Source organism: Ranitomeya imitator, chromosome 1 (genome assembly GCF_032444005.1).
Source record: "Ranitomeya imitator isolate aRanImi1 chromosome 1, aRanImi1.pri, whole genome shotgun sequence".
Taxonomy (NCBI): domain Eukaryota; kingdom Metazoa; phylum Chordata; class Amphibia; order Anura; family Dendrobatidae; genus Ranitomeya; species Ranitomeya imitator.
The window spans coordinates 69,323,850-69,343,741 of record NC_091282.1 but is presented as its reverse complement, the minus strand read 5'-3'; the positions used below and the strand labels follow the sequence as shown (position 1 = coordinate 69,343,741).

The 19,892-nt window shown below is 44.4% G+C and overlaps 1 protein-coding gene across 16 annotated transcripts in view; it reads right to left on the bottom strand.

The window, feature by feature from the left end:
* The window catches only part of CELF4 (CUGBP Elav-like family member 4), a 1,519,496-nt gene that overhangs the window by 246,407 nt on the left and 1,253,197 nt on the right, over positions 1-19,892 (bottom strand). For 8 of the 16 annotated variants that reach the window (XM_069747380.1, XM_069747370.1, XM_069747257.1 and 5 more), the window contains 2 exons: positions 12,005-12,084; positions 11,187-11,231 (listed from right to left, as the gene is read on the bottom strand). In XM_069747380.1, coding sequence (XP_069603481.1) covers positions 11,187-11,231; positions 12,005-12,084 — 125 coding nt within the window. The remainder of the gene's footprint in view (positions 1-11,186; positions 11,232-12,004; positions 12,085-19,892) is intronic. The other 8 variants (XM_069747390.1, XM_069747285.1, XM_069747330.1 and 5 more) reach the window with 1 other exon arrangement.

The following is a 19,892-nucleotide window of genomic DNA, read 5'->3' as shown; positions in this document are numbered from 1 at the left end:
CCATGGATAGTGCATAATACATGGAGGAGACGGAACCATGGATAGTGCATAATACAGAGAGGATACAGCACCATGAATAGTGCATAATACAGAGAGGACACGGCACCATGGATAGTGCATAATACAGAGAGGAAACAGCACCATGGATAGTGCATAATGCAGAGAGTGTGTGGCACCATGGATAGTGCAAAATACAGAGAGTATGTGGCACCATGGATAGTGCATAATACAGAGAGTATGCAGCACCATGGACAGTGCATAATACATGGAGGAGACGGCACCATGGACAGTGCATAATGCAGAGAGTATATGGCACCATGGATAGTGCATAATACAGAGAGGACACGGCACCATGGATAGTGCATAATACAGAGAGGATACAGCACCATGGATAGTGCATAATGCAGAGAGTATGTGGCACCATGGATAGTGCATAATACAGAGAGGATACAGCACCATGGATAGTGCATAATACATGGAGGAGACGGCACCATGGACAGTGCATAATGCAGAGAGTATATGGTACCATGGATAGTGCATAAAACAGAGAGGACACAGCACCATGGATAGTGCATAATACATGGAGGAGACGGCACCATGGATATAGCATAATACATGGAGGAGACGGCACCATGGATATTGCATAATACAGAGACGATATAGCACCATGGATAGTGCATAATACAGAGAGGATACAGCACCATGGATAGTGCATAATACATGGAGGAGACTGAACCATGGATAGTGCATAATACAGAGAGGATACAGCACCATGGATAGTGCATAATACAGAGAGGACACGGCACCATGGATAGGGCATAATACATGGAGGAGACGGAACCATGGATAGTGCATAATACAGAGAGGATACAGCACCACGGATAGTGCATAATACATGGAGGAGATGGAACCATGGATAGTGCATTATACAGAGAGGACATAGCACCATGGAAAGTGCATAATACATGGAGGAGATGGAACCATGGATAGTGCATAATACAGAGAGGACTCGGCACCATGGATAGTGCATAATACAGAGAGGATACAGCACCATGGATAGTGCATAATACAGAGAGGATGCAGCACCATGGATAGTGCATAATACAGAGAGGATACAGCACCATGGATAGTGCATAATATAGAAAGGATACAGCACCATGAATAGTGCATAATACAGAGAGGATACAGCACCATGGATAGTGCATAATACAGAGAGGACACGGCACCATGGATAGTGCATAATACATGGAGGAGACGGCACCATGGATAGTGCATAATACAGAGAGGATACAGCACCACGGATAGTGCATAATACATGGAGGAGATGGAACCATGGATAGTGCATCATACAGAGAGGACATAGCACCATGGAAAGTGCATAATACATGGAGGAGATGGAACCATGGATAGTGCATAATACAGAGAGGACTCGGCACCATGGATAGTGCATAATACAGAGAGGATACAGCACCATGGACAGTGCATAATACAGAGAGGATACAGCACCATGGATAGTGCATAATACAGAGAGGATACAGCACCATGGATAGTGCATAATACAGAGAGGATACAGCACCATGGATAGTGCATAATACAGAGAGGATACAGCACCATGGATAGTGCATAATACAGAGAGGATACAGCACCATGGATAGTGCATAATATAGAGAGGATACAGCACCATGAATAGTGCATAATACAGAGAGGATACAGCACCATGGATAGTGCATAATACAGAGAGGATGCAGCACCATGGATAGTGTATAATACAGAGAGGATACAGCACCATGGATAGTGCATAATACAGAGAGTATACAGCACCATGGATAGTGCATAATACATGGAGGAGACGGAACCATGGATAGTGCATAATACAGAGAGTATACATCAACATGGACAGTGCATAATACAGAGAGGACACGGCACCATGGATAGTGCATAATACAGAGAGGACACGACTCCATGGATAGTGCATAATACAGAGAGGACATGGCACCATGGATAGTGCATAATACGGAGAGGATACAGCACCATGGATAGTGCAGAATACAGAGAGGACACGGCACCATGGATAGTGCATAATACAGAGAGGACATAGCACCATGGATAGTGCATAATACAGAGAGGATATAGGACCATGGATAGTGCATAATACAGAGAGGACACAGCACCATGGATAGTGCATAATACATAGAGGATATAGCACCATGGATAGTGCATAATACATAGAGGATACAGAACCATGGACAGTGCATAATACAGAGAGGACACAGCACCATGGATATTGCATAATACAGAGAGGACACAGCACCATGGATAGTGCATAATACAGAGAGGACACAGCACCATGGATAGTGCATAATACAGAGAGGACACAGCACCATGGATAGTGTATAATACAGAGAGGATACAGCACCATGGATAGTGCATAATACAGAGAGGACACAGCACCATGGACCGTGCATAATATATAGAGGATACAGCGCCATGGACAGTGCATAATACAGAGAGGACACAGCACCATGGATAGTGCATAATACAGAGAGGATACGGCACCATGGATAGTGCATAATACAGAGAGGACACGGCACCATGGATGGTGCATAATACCGAGAGGATACAGCACCATGGATAGTGCATAATACAGAGAGGATACGGCATCATGGATAGTGCATAATACAGAGAGGATACAGCACCATGGATAGTGCATAGTACAGAGAGGACACAGCACCATGGATAGTGCATAATACAGAGAGGATACAGCATCATGGATAGTGCATAATACAGAGAGAATACAGCATCATGGATAGTGCATAATACAGAGAGGATACAGCACCATGGATTGTGCATAATACAGAGAGGATACAGCACCATGGATAGTGCATAATACAGAGAGGATACAGCACCATAGATAGTGCATAATACAGAGAGGTTACAGCACCATGGATAGTGCATAATACAGAGAGGATACAGCATCATGGATAGTGCATAATACAGAGAGGATACAGCACCATGGATAGTGCATAATACAGAGAGGTTACAGCACCATGGATAGTGCATAATACAGAGAGGACACAGCACCATGGATTGTGCATAAAACATAGAGTATACAGCATCATGGATTGTGCATAATATAGAGAGGATACAGCACCATGGGTAGTGCATAATAGATAGAGGATATAGCACCATGGATAGTGCATAATACATAGAGGATACATCATCATGGTTAGTGCATAATACAGAGAGGATATGGCACCATGAATAGTGCATAATACAGGGAGGATACAGCAACATGGATAGTGCATAATACAGAGAGGATATGGTACCATGGATAGTGCATATTACATGGAGGATTCTGCATCATGGATTGTGCGTAATACATGGAGGACATAGCACCATGGATAGTGCATAATACAGAGAGGAAAAGGGGACTCAGCACCATGGACAGTGCAAAATACATGGAGGGCACAGCACTATGGACAGTGCATAACATAGAAAGGATACTGCACCATGGATAGTGCATAATAAAGAGAGGATACAGCACCATGTATAGTGCATAATACATGGAAGATATGGCACCATAGATAGTGCATAATATAGAGAGTATATGTCCCCATAGATGGTGCATAAGACATGGAGTACAAAGCCCCATGGATAGTGCATATTTAAGGAGGTGGAGGAGACCCTCAGTGCTTCCTCTCTCCTAAATGCCGGGCATAAGTGCCCCGAGCGATACCCTGAAGGTTTGCCTATGTTTTACTGTTTTATTAATGCTATATGTAATGTGTAATATTCTTTTATCTAATGCCTTGTATTGTATATACTGTGTTGTAATGAACATATTAAGATTAAGGACAGTAAGGGTTATCAAAGACGGTCTGGGTTAGCAGCCTGGCAGAAGCAGCAGTTCCCTGCTTCTGGAGCAGAGCCCGGGCAGTATTGCCCAAGGCAGGACGTGTGTCCCCATCTGGGACAGAAGGGACTACCGTCTAGGGAATACATGTGTCCCCGTTTGGGACAGAAAGGATTGCCGGCTGGGAAAAGGATTGCCACATGACTGTCGGGCAGTCAAAATAGGCACTAGGACTGAGTAGGTGCCCTCCAAGAGACTGTTAGCTCCCAGGAATCGATTGGAAGCTGATGCTTCTGATGCTGCTGTTGCCGATAGAGCAGCATCTATGAATAGGGACAGCTCAGGAGTTTTTACCGCATTTACTTAAAGGGAACCTGTCACCCCCAAAATGGAAGATGAGCTAAGCCCACCATCATCATGGGCTTACATACAGCATTCTGTAATGCTGTAGATAAGCCCCTGATGTATCCTGAAAGATGAGAAAAAGAGGTTAGATTATACTCACCCAGGGGTGGTCCGATCCGATGGGCGTTGTGGTCCGGTCCGGGGCCTCCTATCTTCTTACGATGACGTCCTCTTCTTGTCTTCACACTGCGGCTCCGGCACAGGCATACTTTGCCCTGTTGAGGGCAGAGCAAAGTACTGCAGTGCGCAGGCGCCGAGCCTCTCTGACCTTTCCCGGCACCTGCGCACTGCAGTACTTTGCTCTGCCCTCAACAGTGCAGACAAAGTATGCCTGTGCTGGAGCCGCAGCGTGAAGACAAGAAGAGGACACCATCGTAAGAAGATGGGAGGCGCTGGACCGGACCGCGTCACCCATCAAACCGGACCGCAGCGGGAACGCCCCTGGGTGAGTATAATCTAACCTCTTTTTCTCATCTTTCAGGATACATCGGGGGCTTATCTATTGTGAATTCTGTTGTCGAACTCCCTCCTGTGGTCGTGAATGGTACTTCGGCGAGTTCTGTCTATGGGCTCCCTCTGGTGGCTATGAGTGAAGCTGTTGCTTCTGAGGTTTCTTACACAGGTGACGTGGTTTATCCTTTGGTTGGCTGCTCTATTTAACTCCTCTCAGATCGTTACTCCATGCCAGCTGTCAATGTTTTTGCATTGGTTCAGTTCGCTCCTGGATCTCTCTGGTGACCTGCCTTTTCCTGCAGAAGCTAAGTTCCTGATAGTCATTATTTGTTCACTGTTTTCTTGTCCAGCTGGTTTTCATGATTTTGTCTTGCTAGCTGGAAGCTCTGGGATGCAGAGTGGCCCCTCCGCACCGTGAGTCGGTGCGGAGGTCTTTTTTGCACACTCTGCGTGGTCTTTTGTAGGTTTTTGTGCTGATCGCAATGTTACCTTTCCTATCCTCTGTCTATTTAGTAAGTCTGGCCTCCCTTTGCTGAAACCTGTTTCATTTCTGCATTTGTGACTTTCATCTTTACTCACAGTCAATATATGTGGGGGGCTTCCTTTACCTTTGGGGAATTTCTCTGAGGCAAGGTAGGCTTTATTTTCTATCTCTAGGGCTAGATAGTTCTTAGGCTGTGACGAGGCGCCTAGGTCTGGTCAGGAGCGCTCCACGGCTATTTCTAGTGTGTGTGATAGGATTAGGGCTTGCGGTCAGCAGAGCTCCCACATCCCAGAGCTCGTCCTGTATGAGGTTTAACTATCAGATCGTGCCGGGTGCTCCTAACCACCAGGTCATAACAGTACTGCTGGCACCGAGTATTAATGCATCTCAATAGAGGGATAAGAGAACTTCTGAGACCATTTTTTTTTTCTTTGCACTGTGTTTTGTCTTTCTTTTCCCCTAGACCTTTGGGTGGTTCAGGACACCGGTGTAGATATGGACATTCAAGGTCTGTCCTCTTGTATGGATCATCTCTCTGCAAGGGTACAAAACATTCAAGATTTTGTGGTTCAGAATCCTATGTTAGAGCCTAAAATTCCTATTCCTGACTTATTTTCTGGGGATAGATCTAGGTTCTTGAATTTCAAAAATAATTGTAAACTGTTTCTAGCTTTGAAACCCCGCTCCTCTGGTGACCCCGTTCAACAGGTAAAAATCATTATTTTTTTGTTACGTGGTGACCCTCAAGACTGGGCATTTTCCCTTGCGCCAGGAGATCCTGCATTGCGTGATGTTGATGCGTTTTTTCTGGCGCTTGGATTGCTTTATGATGAACCAAATTCAGTGGATCAGGCAGAGAAAATCTTGCTGGCTTTGTGTCAGGGTCAGGATGAAGCGGAGGTGTACTGTCAGAAGTTTAGAAAGTGGTCTGTGCTTACTCAGTGGAATGAATGTGCCCTGGCGGCAATTTTCAGAAAGGGTCTTTCTGAAGCCCTTAAGGATGTCATGGTGGGATTTCCCACGCCTGCTGGTCTGAATGAGTCTATGTCTTTGGCCATTCAGATCGATCGGCGCATGCGTGAGCGCAAAGCTGTGCACCATCTGGCGGTATTCTCTGAGCATAGGCCTGAGCCTATGCAGTGTGATAGGACTTTGACCAGAGCTGAACGGCAGGAACACAGACGTCGGAATGGGCTGTGTTTTTACTGTGGTGAATCCACTCATGCTATCTCCGATTGTCCTAAGTGCACTAAGCGGTTCGCTAGGTCTGCCACCATTGGTACGGTACAGTCTAAATTTCTTTTGTCCGTTACTCTGATTTGCTCTTTGTCATCCTATTCTGTTATGGCATTTGTGGATTCAGGTGCTGCCCTGAATTTGATGGACTTGGAGTTTGCCAGGCGCTGTGGTTTTTTCTTGGAGCCCTTGCAGTATCCTATTCCATTGAGAGGAATTGATGCTACGCCTTTGGCCAAGAATAAGCCTCAGTACTGGACTCAATTGACCATGTGCATGGCTCCTGCACATCAGGAGGATATTCGCTTTTTGGTGTTGCATAATCTGCATGATGTGGTCGTTTTGGGGTTGCCATGGCTACAGGTCCATAATCCAGTGTTGGATTGGAAATCTATGTCTGTGTCCAGCTGGGGTTGTCAGGGGGTACATGGTGATGTTCCATTGCTGTCAATTTCGCCTTCCACTCCTTCTGAAGTCCCTGAGTTTTTATCAGATTACCGGGATGTATTTGAAGAGCCCAAATCTGGTGCCCTACCTCCTCATAGGGATTGCGATTTTGCTATTAATTTGATTCCTGGTAGTAAGTTTCCTAAGGGCCGTCTGTTTAATTTATCTGTGCCAGAGCACGCCGCTATGCGGAGTTATATAAAGGAATCCCTGGAGAAGGGTCATATTCGTCCGTCGTCGTCACCATTGGGAGCAGGGTTCTTTTTTGTGGCCAAGAAGGATGGCTCTTTGAGACCTTGTATTGATTACCGCCTTCTTAATAAGATCACAGTCAAATTTCAGTATCCTTTGCCGCTGCTGTCTGATTTATTTGCTCGGATTAAGGGGGCTAGTTGGTTCACCAAGATAGATCTTCGTGGTCCGTATAATCTTGTGCGAATTAAACAGGGTGATGAATGGAAAACGGCATTTAATACGCCCGAGGGCCATTTTGAGTACCTGGTTATGCCATTCGGGCTTTCTAATGCTCCATTTGTGTTTCAGTCCTTTATGCATGACATCTTCTGAGAGTACCTGGATAGATTCATGATTGTATATTTGGATGACATTTTGGTCTTTTCGGATGATTGGGAGTCTCATGTGAAGCAGGTCAGAATGGTGTTCCAGGTCCTTCGTGCGAATTCCTTGTTTGTGAAGGGGTCAAAGTGTCTCTTTGGAGTTCAGAAGGTTTCATTTTTGGGTTTCATTTTTTCCCCTTCTACTATCGAGATGGACCCTGTTAAAGTTCAGGCCATTTACGATTGGACTCAGCCGACATCTGTGAAGAGCTGGCAGAAGTTCCTGGGCTTTGCTAATTTTTATCGTCGCTTCATCGCTAATTTTTCCAGTATTGCTAAACCGTTGACTGATTTGACCAAGAAAGGTGCTGATGTGGTCAATTGGTCCTCTGCGGCTGTAGAGGCTTTTCAGGAGTTGAAGCGTCGTTTTGCTTCTGCTCCTGTGTTGTGCCAGCCAGATGTTTCGCTCCCTTTTCAGGTTGAGGCCCTGGACGCATATTTCCATGGATTTTATTTCTGATCTCCCTGTTTCTCAAAAGATGTCGGTCATTTGGGTGGTTTGTGATCGCTTCTCTAAGATGGTCCATTTGGTACCCTTATCTAAATTGCCTTCCTCCTCTGATTTGGTGCCATTGTTTTTCCAGCATGTGGTTCGTTTGCATGGCATTCCAGAGAACATCGTCTCGGACAGAGGTTCCCAGTTTGTTTCGAGGTTTTGGCGGTCCTTTTGCACTAAGATGGGCATTGATTTGTCTTTTTCTTCGGCTTTCCATCCTCAGACTAATGGCCAAACCGAACGAACTAATCAGACTTTGGAGACATATCTGAGATGCTTTGTTTCTGCTGATCAGGATGATTGGGTGTCCTTCTTGCCTTTGGCTGAGTTCGCCCTTAATAATCGGGCCAGCTCGGCTACTTTAGTTTCTCCTTTTTTCTGTAATTCTGGTTTCCATCCTCGTTTCTCTTCAGGGCAGGTTGAGCCTTCGGACTGTCCTGGTGTGGATGCGGTGGTGGACAGGTTGCAGCAGATTTGGACTCATGTGGTGGACAATTTGACATTGTCCCAGGAGAAGGCTCAACGTTTGCTAACCGCCAGCATTGTGTTGGTCCCCGACTTCGTGTTGGGGATTTGGTTTAGTTGTCATCTCGTCACGTTCCTATGAAGGTTTCCTCTCCTAAGTTTAAGCCTCGTTTCATTGGGCCATATAAGATTTCTGAAGTTCTTAATCCTGTGTCATTTCGTTTGGACCTTCCAGCTTCTTTTGCCATCCATAATGTGTTCCATAGGTCGTTGTTGCGGAGATACGTGGCGCCTATGGTTCCCTCCGTTGATCCTCCTACCCCGGTGTTGGTCGAGGGGGAGTTGGAGTATGTGGTGGAGAAGATTTTGGATTCTCGTGTTTCGAGACGGAAACTCCAGTACCTGGTCAAGTGGAAGGGTTATGGTCAGGAAGATAATTCCTGGGTTTTTGCCTCTGATGTTCATGCTGCCGATCTTGTTCGTGCCTTTCATTTGGCTCATCCTGATCGGCCTGGGGGCTCTGGTGAGGGTTCGGTGACCCCTCCTCAAGGGGTGGGTACTGTTGTGAATTCTGTTGTCGAACTCCCTCCTGTGGTCGTGAATGGTACTTCGGCGAGTTCTGTCTATGGGCTCCCTCTGGTGGCTATGAGTGAAGCTGCTGCTTCTGAGGTTCCTTACACAGGTGACGTGGTTTATCCTTTGGTTGGCTGCTCTATTTAACTCCTCTCAGATCGTTACTCCATGCCAGCTGTCAATGTTTTTGCATTGGTTCAGTTCGCTCCTGGATCTCTCTGGTGACCTGCCTTCTCCTGCAGAAGCTACGTTCCTGATAGTCATTATTTGTTCACTGTTTTCTTGTCCAGCTGGTTTTCATGATTTTGTCTTGCTAGCTGGAAGCTCTGGGATGCAGAGTGGCCCCTCCGCACCGTGAGTCGGTGCGGAGGTCTTTTTTGCACACTCTGCGTGGTCTTTTGTAGGTTTTTGTGCTGATCGCAAAGTTACCTTTCCTATCCTCTGTCTATTTAGTAAGTCTGGCCTCCCTTTGCTGAAACCTGTTTCATTTCTGCGTTTGTGACTTTCATCTTTACTCACAGTCAATATATGTGGGGGGCTTCCTTTACCTTTGGGGAATTTCTCTGAGGCAAGGTAGGCTTTATTTTCTATCTCTAGGGCTAGATAGTTCTTAGGCTGTGACGAGGCGCCTAGGTCTGGTCAGGAGCGCTCCACGGCTATTTCTAGTGTGTGTGATAGGATTAGGGCTTGCGGTCAGCAGAGCTCCCACATCCCAGAGCTCGTCCTGTATGAGGTTTAACTATCAGGTCGTGCCGGGTGCTCCTAACCACCAGGTCATAACACTTATCTACAGCATTACAGAATGCTGTAGATAAGCCCCTGATGCTGGTGGGCTTAGCTCACCTTCGATTTTGGGGGTGACAGGTTCCCTTTAATTCACCTTATCTACGCTATCCCTATTAAAAAATTTGTTAACGCTGGAACTGAAGCATGGCACGTGGTGCACCCAGAGGACGCTGTTCCAGTGTTGGGAGCAACCACATTGCAGAGGTAACTGACTGTGCTGCAGGACTGGGACTGTATCTGCCTTTTCATGAGCAAGGGACCGGGGTGCTCACTGACTGTGACCTAGTGTACTCGGCTATGACTACCACCCTGTGCCACCTTGTTACACATAATACAGAGAGGATATGGTACCTTAGATAGTGCATAATATAGAGAGGATACAGCGCCATGGATAGTGCATGATACAGAGGATACAGCACCATGGATAGTGCATAATATAGAGAGTATATGGCACAATAGACAGCGCATAATACAGAGAGGACACAGCACCATGGATAGTGCATAATATAGAGAGTATATGACCCATGGATAGTGCATAATACAGAGATTACACAGCACCATGGATAGTGCATAATATAGAGAGTATATGACCCATGGATAGTGCATAATACAGAGAGGACACAGCACCATGGATAGTGCATAATACAGAGAGGACACGGCACCATGGATAGTGCATAATATAGAGAGTATATGGCACAATGGATAGTGCATAATACAGAGAGGACACAGCACCATGGATAGTGCATAATATAGAGAGTATATGACCCATGGATAGTGCATAATACAGAGAGGACACAGCACCATGGATAGTGCATAATATAGAGAGGACACAGCACCATGGATAGTGCATAATATAGAGAGTATATGACCCCATGGATAGTGCATAATACAAGGAGGATACAGCACCATGGATAGTGCATAATATAGAGAGTATATGACCCCATGGATAGTGCATAATACAAGGAGGATACAGCACCATGGATAGTGCATAATAGAAAGAGCATACATGCCAATATAGGCACAGAATGGGTGGGATGTGGTCTGGACAGGGCGTGGTCATGCCCACCTGTCAAATTCATCATAAGTTACATGAAGTGGCATCACTTACTCCAGAAATGTATGTCAATGAGGGTCAATGTGGATGAATGTAAAGTTATGCTCCTGGGCACTAATAATGTGCACCCATTATATGGTGTAAGGGGAGTAAAGCTAGGAGAGTCACTTGCAGAGAAGGATCTGTTTGCACTTGTAGATCACAGACTATCAGCAGCATCTAGGGCTGGCAGGATATTGTCATGTATATAAAGGGGCATGGACTCGAGGAACTGGGATATAATATTAGCAGTTTAGACAGCATTAGTGTGACCTAACCTGGAATATGACGTTCAGATCTGGGCACCAGTTCATAGAAGAGAGCTAGAAAAGTTACAAAGAAGAGTCACAAAACTAAGAAGTGGCATGGAGGATCTTAGTTAGAGATTCATACTTATTTGGTCTCGAGAAGAGACGTCTATGTGGGAACATAAATGGCTTACACATAAAGTATGGTCAAAGCCTGCTTCATGTAAAACTCCTTCACAAGACAGTAGAGCGCTCCCTCCATAAAGGTGGTCCACTCTCCGGAGGAGACAAGGCTTCTTTACCATGTCAAACTATATGGGTAATGGCCGACCTCAGGAGTTGATCTCAGAGCCAAAAATGTAAGCCATGGTTGCATCAATGGGATCAAAAATGGCTTACATTTTTTTTTTTTTAGAAAAAAATAACAAGAATACGTGTATGTATTCAATTTTCGTCCTGTATGTCGATCCAGTCTACTGACACTTGGGATCAGGAGTGAGAAATGTGTTCTTTTAGGAAAGTCTGGGTCATGCATTATGGATCTACCTACACCCCTTCTCTGAATCATCTCCCTCGGGTGAATTTGATGGACATGTGTCTTTTTTCAACTATGCATATTAGAATGAAGAAGCGGCGCCAAGGAGGGAGCATAATACAAAGGAGATCCAGCGCCATGGATGGAGCATAATACACAGAGGATACTGCACAATGGAGAGCATTTAATACAAAGGAATCATTACAATGTCATGGCGAGAACAAGATACAAAGAGAATATTACATAATAGATAGATATTGCATCACCATGAATAGCACAAAATACATAAAGGCTGCAAGAACTGGCTACTCACCGGCATTGTCTGGCTCCCATGAAGGGCATTAATGGCTGCCTGTGCTTCTGCATGTGATGAATATTTCACAAATGCACATCCTGAAAAAGAAAGGGAAAAGTGTGAATTCGTAAGGTGGCGCATTATATTCCAAATTCTGAATAATAAGCAATGGTGAATTCCGACTACAGACAAGAAGAGTTGTAGGGCTCTAATGTTCTTCTCAGTCCCAGCACTATTAGGCTATGTTCACACGTTGCATTTTTTTTCCTGCAGGCAAAACCTGCTCTCTTGGCAGTAAAGAAGCTCCTTATAGAAAGTAGGTTTTGCTGTATTTTTGCTGTCTTTTTTGTTTGTTATTTTTTTGCGTCTTTTTGTGCACATTATGTACGTCATTTTTCTACAGCACGTGTTTAGTACGGTTTTCTATTGGACAACTAACACCGGTGCTCAGGAAAGATATAATAGAACTAGAGAGAGTACAAAGGAGGGCAACAAAATTAATAAAAGGGGATGGGGGAACTACAATACCCAGAGAGATTAGCAAAATTAGGATTATTTAGTCTAGAAAAAAGACGACTGAGGGGCGATCTAATAACCATGTATAAGTATATAAGGGGACAATACAAATATCTCGCTGATGATCTGTTTATACCAAGGAAGGTGACGGGCACAAGGGGGCATTCTTTGCGTCTGGAGGAGAGAAGGTTTTTCTACCAACATAGAAGAGGATTCTTTACTGTTAGGGCAGTGAGAATCTGGAATTGCTTGCCTGAGGAGGTGGTGATGGCGAACTCAGTCGAGGGGTTCAAGAGAGGCCTGGATGTCTTCCTGGAGCAGAACAATATTGTATCATACAATTAGGTTCTGTAGAAGGACGTAGATCTGGGGATATATTATGATGGAATATGGGCTGAACTGGATGGACAAATGTCTTTTTCTCGGCCTTACTAACTATGTTACTATGTTAGTGTTCTCCACCTGAGATATCAGTGATAACACAATATCTACGGTTTTCCATTGGACAACATCTAACACCTACTCTGGGGATTTCTCATCTCTCTCTTAGTTTTTCATGTGTGCTCACATCAAGTTTTGTGATGTCCATTGCCTTGTACACTGGGAAAGACCCCAGCAGACCCCACAGGTGTCTATGAAGCCCAACAGAGGCCAAAATGGCCCGTAAAAGAAAAAGAATGGAATAGCAGTAGACCACGCTTTTCCAACCAATGGTTTCTGAGGAGTATAGATTTTGGACATGTACGGGTGTTGGATGCTACTGAATGGCATTTATTATAGCCTACATTAAAAGTGTACGTCCGAAGACATAGCCAAGACCTCAAAATGGCCTGGCACTTCCTTTCCAATATCATGAGTCCCCCACAGTACCGCAGGTCCATTACTTGTAGGGATCACGTGGTCAAACACATAAGATATTCAAAAGATGGTTGACAGCTGTGAAGAAGAAGAAGAAGCTACTATGGACCTACAGGAACATCAATGAATGATCAATAGTAGTTCAACCTTTGGGTCCTCTACTGATCAATGTAATGTGGGATCCCCCCCCCCCAAATAAATGAAGGCAAACTGAAAGTATCAGGCCCGGCCACCAGTATGGAAGTGCTTGTGTAACACTGAGGGTGATGTGGCTCTCCAGCGCCTTCGTTGTGATATTTGATGGGAGTTCATTAGGGCAGGCCTCATTGGTCGACCCTTAAAGAGTAACCGTCGTTTTCATTTTTCTTCTTTTTTTATATAAACAAATCGTACAGAAGAAATTAAGAAACGTTGCAAATCTAATAAAAAATTTCTTCATTTTTGATTTTTGGCCCCTTAAATGATAGACAAATATTGCGCCCCCGCTCAGCGATGTCTCACCCAAGACCGTCCCATGAGTCCCTGTCGTATAGTGACAAAAGGGAATCAATGTCCGCTGTTAACCTAATATGTCAGCATGACGGTGCAGGAATAAAAAGGCAGTAAGGCCAATAAAGTCACATAATTAACAAACTCTGGGGTACAAGGTTATTCAATAAATTGTTTTTAAGGGAATTTATACGTAATGATTATTTTGATGATCTTCATGTTGCCGAATTTAATGTTAGGCAGTTCTTTCTTCTCCAGGACTGATATTTCAATCTCAACATTTTCAGCTCACAGGTAAAATCTGTCTGCAGTGAATACAAATGTCACCATTACTGAGATAGGAGATGGCAGTTGGTGCTCATGAAGTTCTATGGAGAACTGTAAATGTCATGTAAATGCCTCTAGCTCCTCCTTTCCATAGAATCTTATAAGCACCAACTGTCAGCTCCTATCTCATGAATGGTGAAATCTTTATTCACTAAAGACACATTTTACAGGTTCAACCCATTGCATTAAGAGTGAATGATCAGTCCAGGTGGAGAAAGAAGCAGTTTTCTCTGATAAGATATATTATAAAATTGCTTATGCGTATTATTGATTTATGAAACAGTTACTATGTAAAGAAGTTATCTGGGACTAAGATATATCGATGATCTATTCTTAGGAGTGGTCATACTGTCAGGTCAGGATGGCTTTAGAGAATTATCACTGTCCAGACTACCTGCTTAGTTCCAAGTGGTCTGACCACGCCCCTTCCTCTGATAAGCAGCTCACTGTCAATAGACAATGTGCAGAAAGCTGTGGTGTGGGCGGGAGCTCTGCTACATGCCACATCTAAAAATTCTGATTGTGTCACTAACTTCTGCACTTAGTAAACTAAGTAATACATCGCTGGAATCAGGGTTTCTTTCTCTACAATACACTGCTCTCAGATGAGGGAGCAAAAAACCGCTGACAGATTCCCTTTAAGTCTTGAGGAATAATGTTGAAACAATGAAAATAAGACCTACCCGATATAAATGTATGCATTATTGCAGGCTCCATGTAAATTGCATTATTGGGATTTTTTTGTTATATTTCATGTGATTCCTAACGAGGCATGATCTTGTTCTCCAGATCACGCTGCCTGAATGTTAAAAGTAAGTGGAGGCTGCTGGAATGATCGTCCTTGATTCTGCCAGACAAAACGAACCATTACTCAATGCACGAGCTCCACTTGCTTGGTTTTGAGGGTGAAATCTTTATTATTAATATTTATATACTCGTCTTCCATCTTTTTTTATGGCTGCTCATTTGCATGCTGTGATTTACAGAGGAAGATATGCGTATAGCAATTAACATGTATCGATCAGCAGACACCGTGACCTTTCCAAAAATCAGTAAATATCTGTCTAGGAAACTATATTCCCAGTAATTATAATGACTGAAAAGAGCCGATGAAAGGTTTATTTAGAGGAAACTGCAGAAGGATCAATAGTGCTGGAAGAGGAAGTGGACCCCGCAAATGGCGGCATATTACACCATCAGCGCCTCCGTTATCAATATCCTCCCAATATCTCCTTGGTGTGATGTTATCCTCCACTTAAAAGTACTTGTATACATTTACTATTCTCTCTCCCCTATTAGCCAGCGGCCCACCAGTAACACTGACTTTTCCCCCGCTTACAAATATTACATTACCCTTTCACAAATGTACCGATATCCCCATATAATAATACACTGGGTAGTTTGGTTAATGGGTGATGAGATGCGGCTTTCTTCTGTACATAGTGAATCAAGTGAATTATGCAAAGTACTGTCCATATAGAGGGGTTGGGGCTCAGATCTGCACAGGGGCCCACCGGGAGATTCCCCTGTAACCCTATGGGCCAGTCCAGCATCGGACTGGAGCACCTTGGGCCCACCAGAGAAAATCATTCTTGGGGCCCACTATGTAGCTACATAGAAATAAATACAAGACCACCAATTGAGTGCTAAAATACGGTAATATCAGGGTATAGTATAAGGTAGTACACATCTTAATTATGTTGCAGGAGTTGCGGTAGCCCCCAACATAGAATATAATTTAGCCTTCCTCATAGAATATAATGTAGCCCCCTCATAGAAATATGTAGCCCGTCCCACAAAATATAATGCAACCCTCTCAGGAATAACGCAGTCCCCACCATAGAATATAATGTAGAACCCTCATAGGGTATAATGCAGCCCCTTCATATAGTATAATGCAGCCACTCCACAGAATATTTATGCAGCCCCCCATAGAGTATACTGTAGCCCCCTCATAAGGCATGATGTAGCCCCTCAGAATATAATGTAGTCCCCTGAGAGAATAATGCAGCCCCATGACAGAATATAATGCAGCCCCCCCATAGAGTATACTGTAGCCCACCATTATTGCCTAATCACCTCCATCATTGCCTCCCCCACCATCATGGCCTATCACCTCCATCATTGCCTCCCCCACCATCATTGCCTATCACCTCCATCATTGCCTCCCCCACCATCATTGCCCACCACCGCCATCATTGCCTCCCCCCACCATCATTGTCCATCACCTCTATCATTGCCTCCCCCACCATCATGGCCTATCACCTCCATCATTGCCTCCCCCATCATCATTGCCTATCACCTCCATCATTGCCTCCCCCACATCATTGCCCACCACCGCCATCATTGCCTCCTCCCACCATCATTGTCCATCACCTCCATCATTGCCTCCCCCACCATCATTGCCCATCACTTCCATCATTGTCTTCCCCACCGCCATCATTGCCCATTACCTGCATCATTGCCTCCCTCCACCAATATCATTGTCCTTCCCCACCACCCCTCACACACACACAGCACCACATCACTCTCTCACACTCACACACAAAGCACCGCACCACATACACACACGCAGGCACACAGACACACTGCACAGCTCACCTCCCCGCAACAACAGCACATCCTGGAAGCCTCTTCCTCGCCGGCAGCTTTCTGTCTGAGACAACGCACTGGATGATGATGTCAACCAGCTGGGCTGTCTCAGACAGGAAGCAGGACGCCGAGATGTGCTGCACTTTGTCTGACTGTGTGTCTGCTCGTGTGTATGTGTGCGGTGCTGTGTGTGTTAACGTGTGTGTGGTGCAGTGAAGGGGCTTTACATGTGGGCAGTGTTAGCTGCAGCCTATGGCTAACGCTGCCCGCTATTAAAGAGAAATGGCATGCACGCCTCTTCACACCCATAGGGGCGTGTGGAAGCGTGAATATTCATTTTGCTTTAGCAGCGGCAACTGGATCCTGTCTCCAACTGCTGCTAAGCTGGCACAGGGTGGGCCCCATTGACTCAGAGGCCCCATAGTCACTGGCTGGGTCCCCTGGGGCAATGGGGGCCTTAGGCAGCTGCTGGCCAGTATGCCAGCAGGTTTCAGTGCCTGGGCCCACCAGAGAATCCTCTGGTTCTCCAGTGGATGAGTCCGAGCCTGCTTATTAGTGTACACCAAAACTCTGCTTAAATTCAAGTGCAGAGGCAGCAGTAATCACACAACTTTATTAACTATTTATTAACTTTATTAACTTTATTAACTATTTATTTCCCTTGTCCCCAAAATCCGCTGCCTCGGAGTAACCCTTGACTCTGCCCTGTCCTTCAAACCGCACATCCAAGCTCTTGCCACCTCCTGTCACCTCCAGCTCAAAAATATTTCCAGAATCCGTCCTTTCCTCAACCCACATTCCACCAAAATGCTCGTGCATGCCCTAATCATCTCCCGCCTGGACTACTGCAACATCCTCCTCTGTGTAAACAAAAAGAAGGGGGTTTGTAGCCAGCTCACCGGTAAACCACCGCAGGTGCACGGAACTCCGCTGCAGGAGGACGATCCGATCATCAGAAAAGCAAAGGATTGAGTTCCAGCTCCTTAAAACAATGTATTTATTGAATCCAAATATAAAATCCAAATGTCCATGGTGTACAGACTCCCAACGGTAAGTGCCTGGGATAGCAGAGATAAACGGCAACGCGTTTCGATCGAAGTGATCTTTATCAGAGCCATACCTGGATCAGGCAGCTTCTCCTACTTATAATGAGGCTCACCCAACCAGATCATTCATTTGAGTCACATGGCAATTTGACAGGTCCTTTTGTCTAAAATCATTATAACATTTATAACAACATAAGAAAAAAAAGGAGAAAATTAAAATCACATTCAGCAATAATGTAACATAACTTCATGTCTTTTATTTAATCCTGTTGGGACACAGGTATTCAATTGGAATATCCAATATGCTTCTCGTGTGAGAAGCCGACGTCTAATGTCACCACCCCGGATAGGGGTATTGACCCGTTCGATTCCCTGGACCTGGAACGTGACAGTGCTACGTGCATGATGCATAACAAAATGTTTAGATGCTGCTGATATATTCCTGTTGTCATTTTGAGTGTTACCTATGTCATACAGGTGTTCCCTAATGCGTGTTTTTAATTTCCTGGACGTACAGCCCACATATGATAGGCTGCACTCCGTGCACTGAATTTTGTATACCACATTACAAGAATTGCAATTTATGTACTGCTTTATATCGAATTTAATTGTCTCATCCGCATTATAAAAAGTCTTTTCAATGCTGGCAAATTTACAGGTGCTGCAATTACGTGTGCCACACTTAAAAAATCCTGGGTAATTTAACCAGGTTTTTATGGATTTGTTCTTAGAGCAAAACAGACTCGGGGCTATTTTATTGCCAATAGTCGGGGCTCTTCTCGATACCACATTAATGCCAGAATTGAGTATATCATACAACTGGGGATCTTCATATAAAATAGGTAAATACCTGTTGATAATATCTTTAATTTTAGCAAACTGCGGGCTATATTGAAGGCATATATATGGCTTTTGTTCCATTTGTAAGTTACTATGCATTTGTGCTCTAACTAATTCTTTGCGGTCCTTACCTGCTACTATTTTTTTGGCCCGGTTAATTGTCCATTGAGGGTATTGCCGATATGTCAATTTATTTGCTATTTGATCAATTTCACCTTTAAGGTTTCTTTCTAAACTACAATTCCGTTTGATCCTGGTGAACTCACCCACCGGGATCGATTTGATTGTGTGCCTGCTGTGGCTACTTTTGGCATGCAGTATTGTGTTACCCCTTACTGGCTTATGATATGTTCTGGTAACGATGTTTAGATCTTTATGCCCCGTGAGTTCCAGATCCAAGAATGATATACTTTCGCTATTTGTCCTGTATGTGAATCTAATATCGTAATCATTCTGATTCAAATACTCTATGAAGCGCGGTATGGCAGACACATCACCCTCCCAAATAATGAGTGTATCATCAATGTATCTGCCATACCACGCCACATATTCCAGATACGGATTGGTCACGGAAAAAACAACCTCCATCTCCCAGAAGGACATAACTAAATTAGCGAGGGAGGGAGAGTATTTAGCACCCATAGCCACTCCAGCCTGCTGTACAAAGAATTGACCATCAAATGAAAAAAAGTTACTAGTTAGCAAAAAATGTATTACCATCAGATACATTGATGATACACTCATTATTTGGGAGGGTGATGTGTCTGCCATACCGCGCTTCATAGAGTATTTGAATCAGAATGATTACGATATTAGATTCACATACAGGACAAATAGCGAAAGTATATCATTCTTGGATCTGGAACTCACGGGGCATAAAGATCTAAACATCGTTACCAGAACATATCATAAGCCAGTAAGGGGTAACACAATACTGCATGCCAAAAGTAGCCACAGCAGGCACACAATCAAATCGATCCCGGTGGGTGAGTTCACCAGGATCAAACGGAATTGTAGTTTAGAAAGAGACCTTAAAGGTGAAATTGATCAAATAGCAAATAAATTGACATATCGGCAATACCCTCAATGGACAATTAACCGGGCCAAAAAAATAGTAGCAGGTAAGGACCGCAAAGAATTAGTTACAGCACAAATGCATAGTAACTTACAAATGGAACAAAAGCCATATATATGCCTTCAATATAGCCCACAGTTTGCTAAAATTAAAGATATTATCA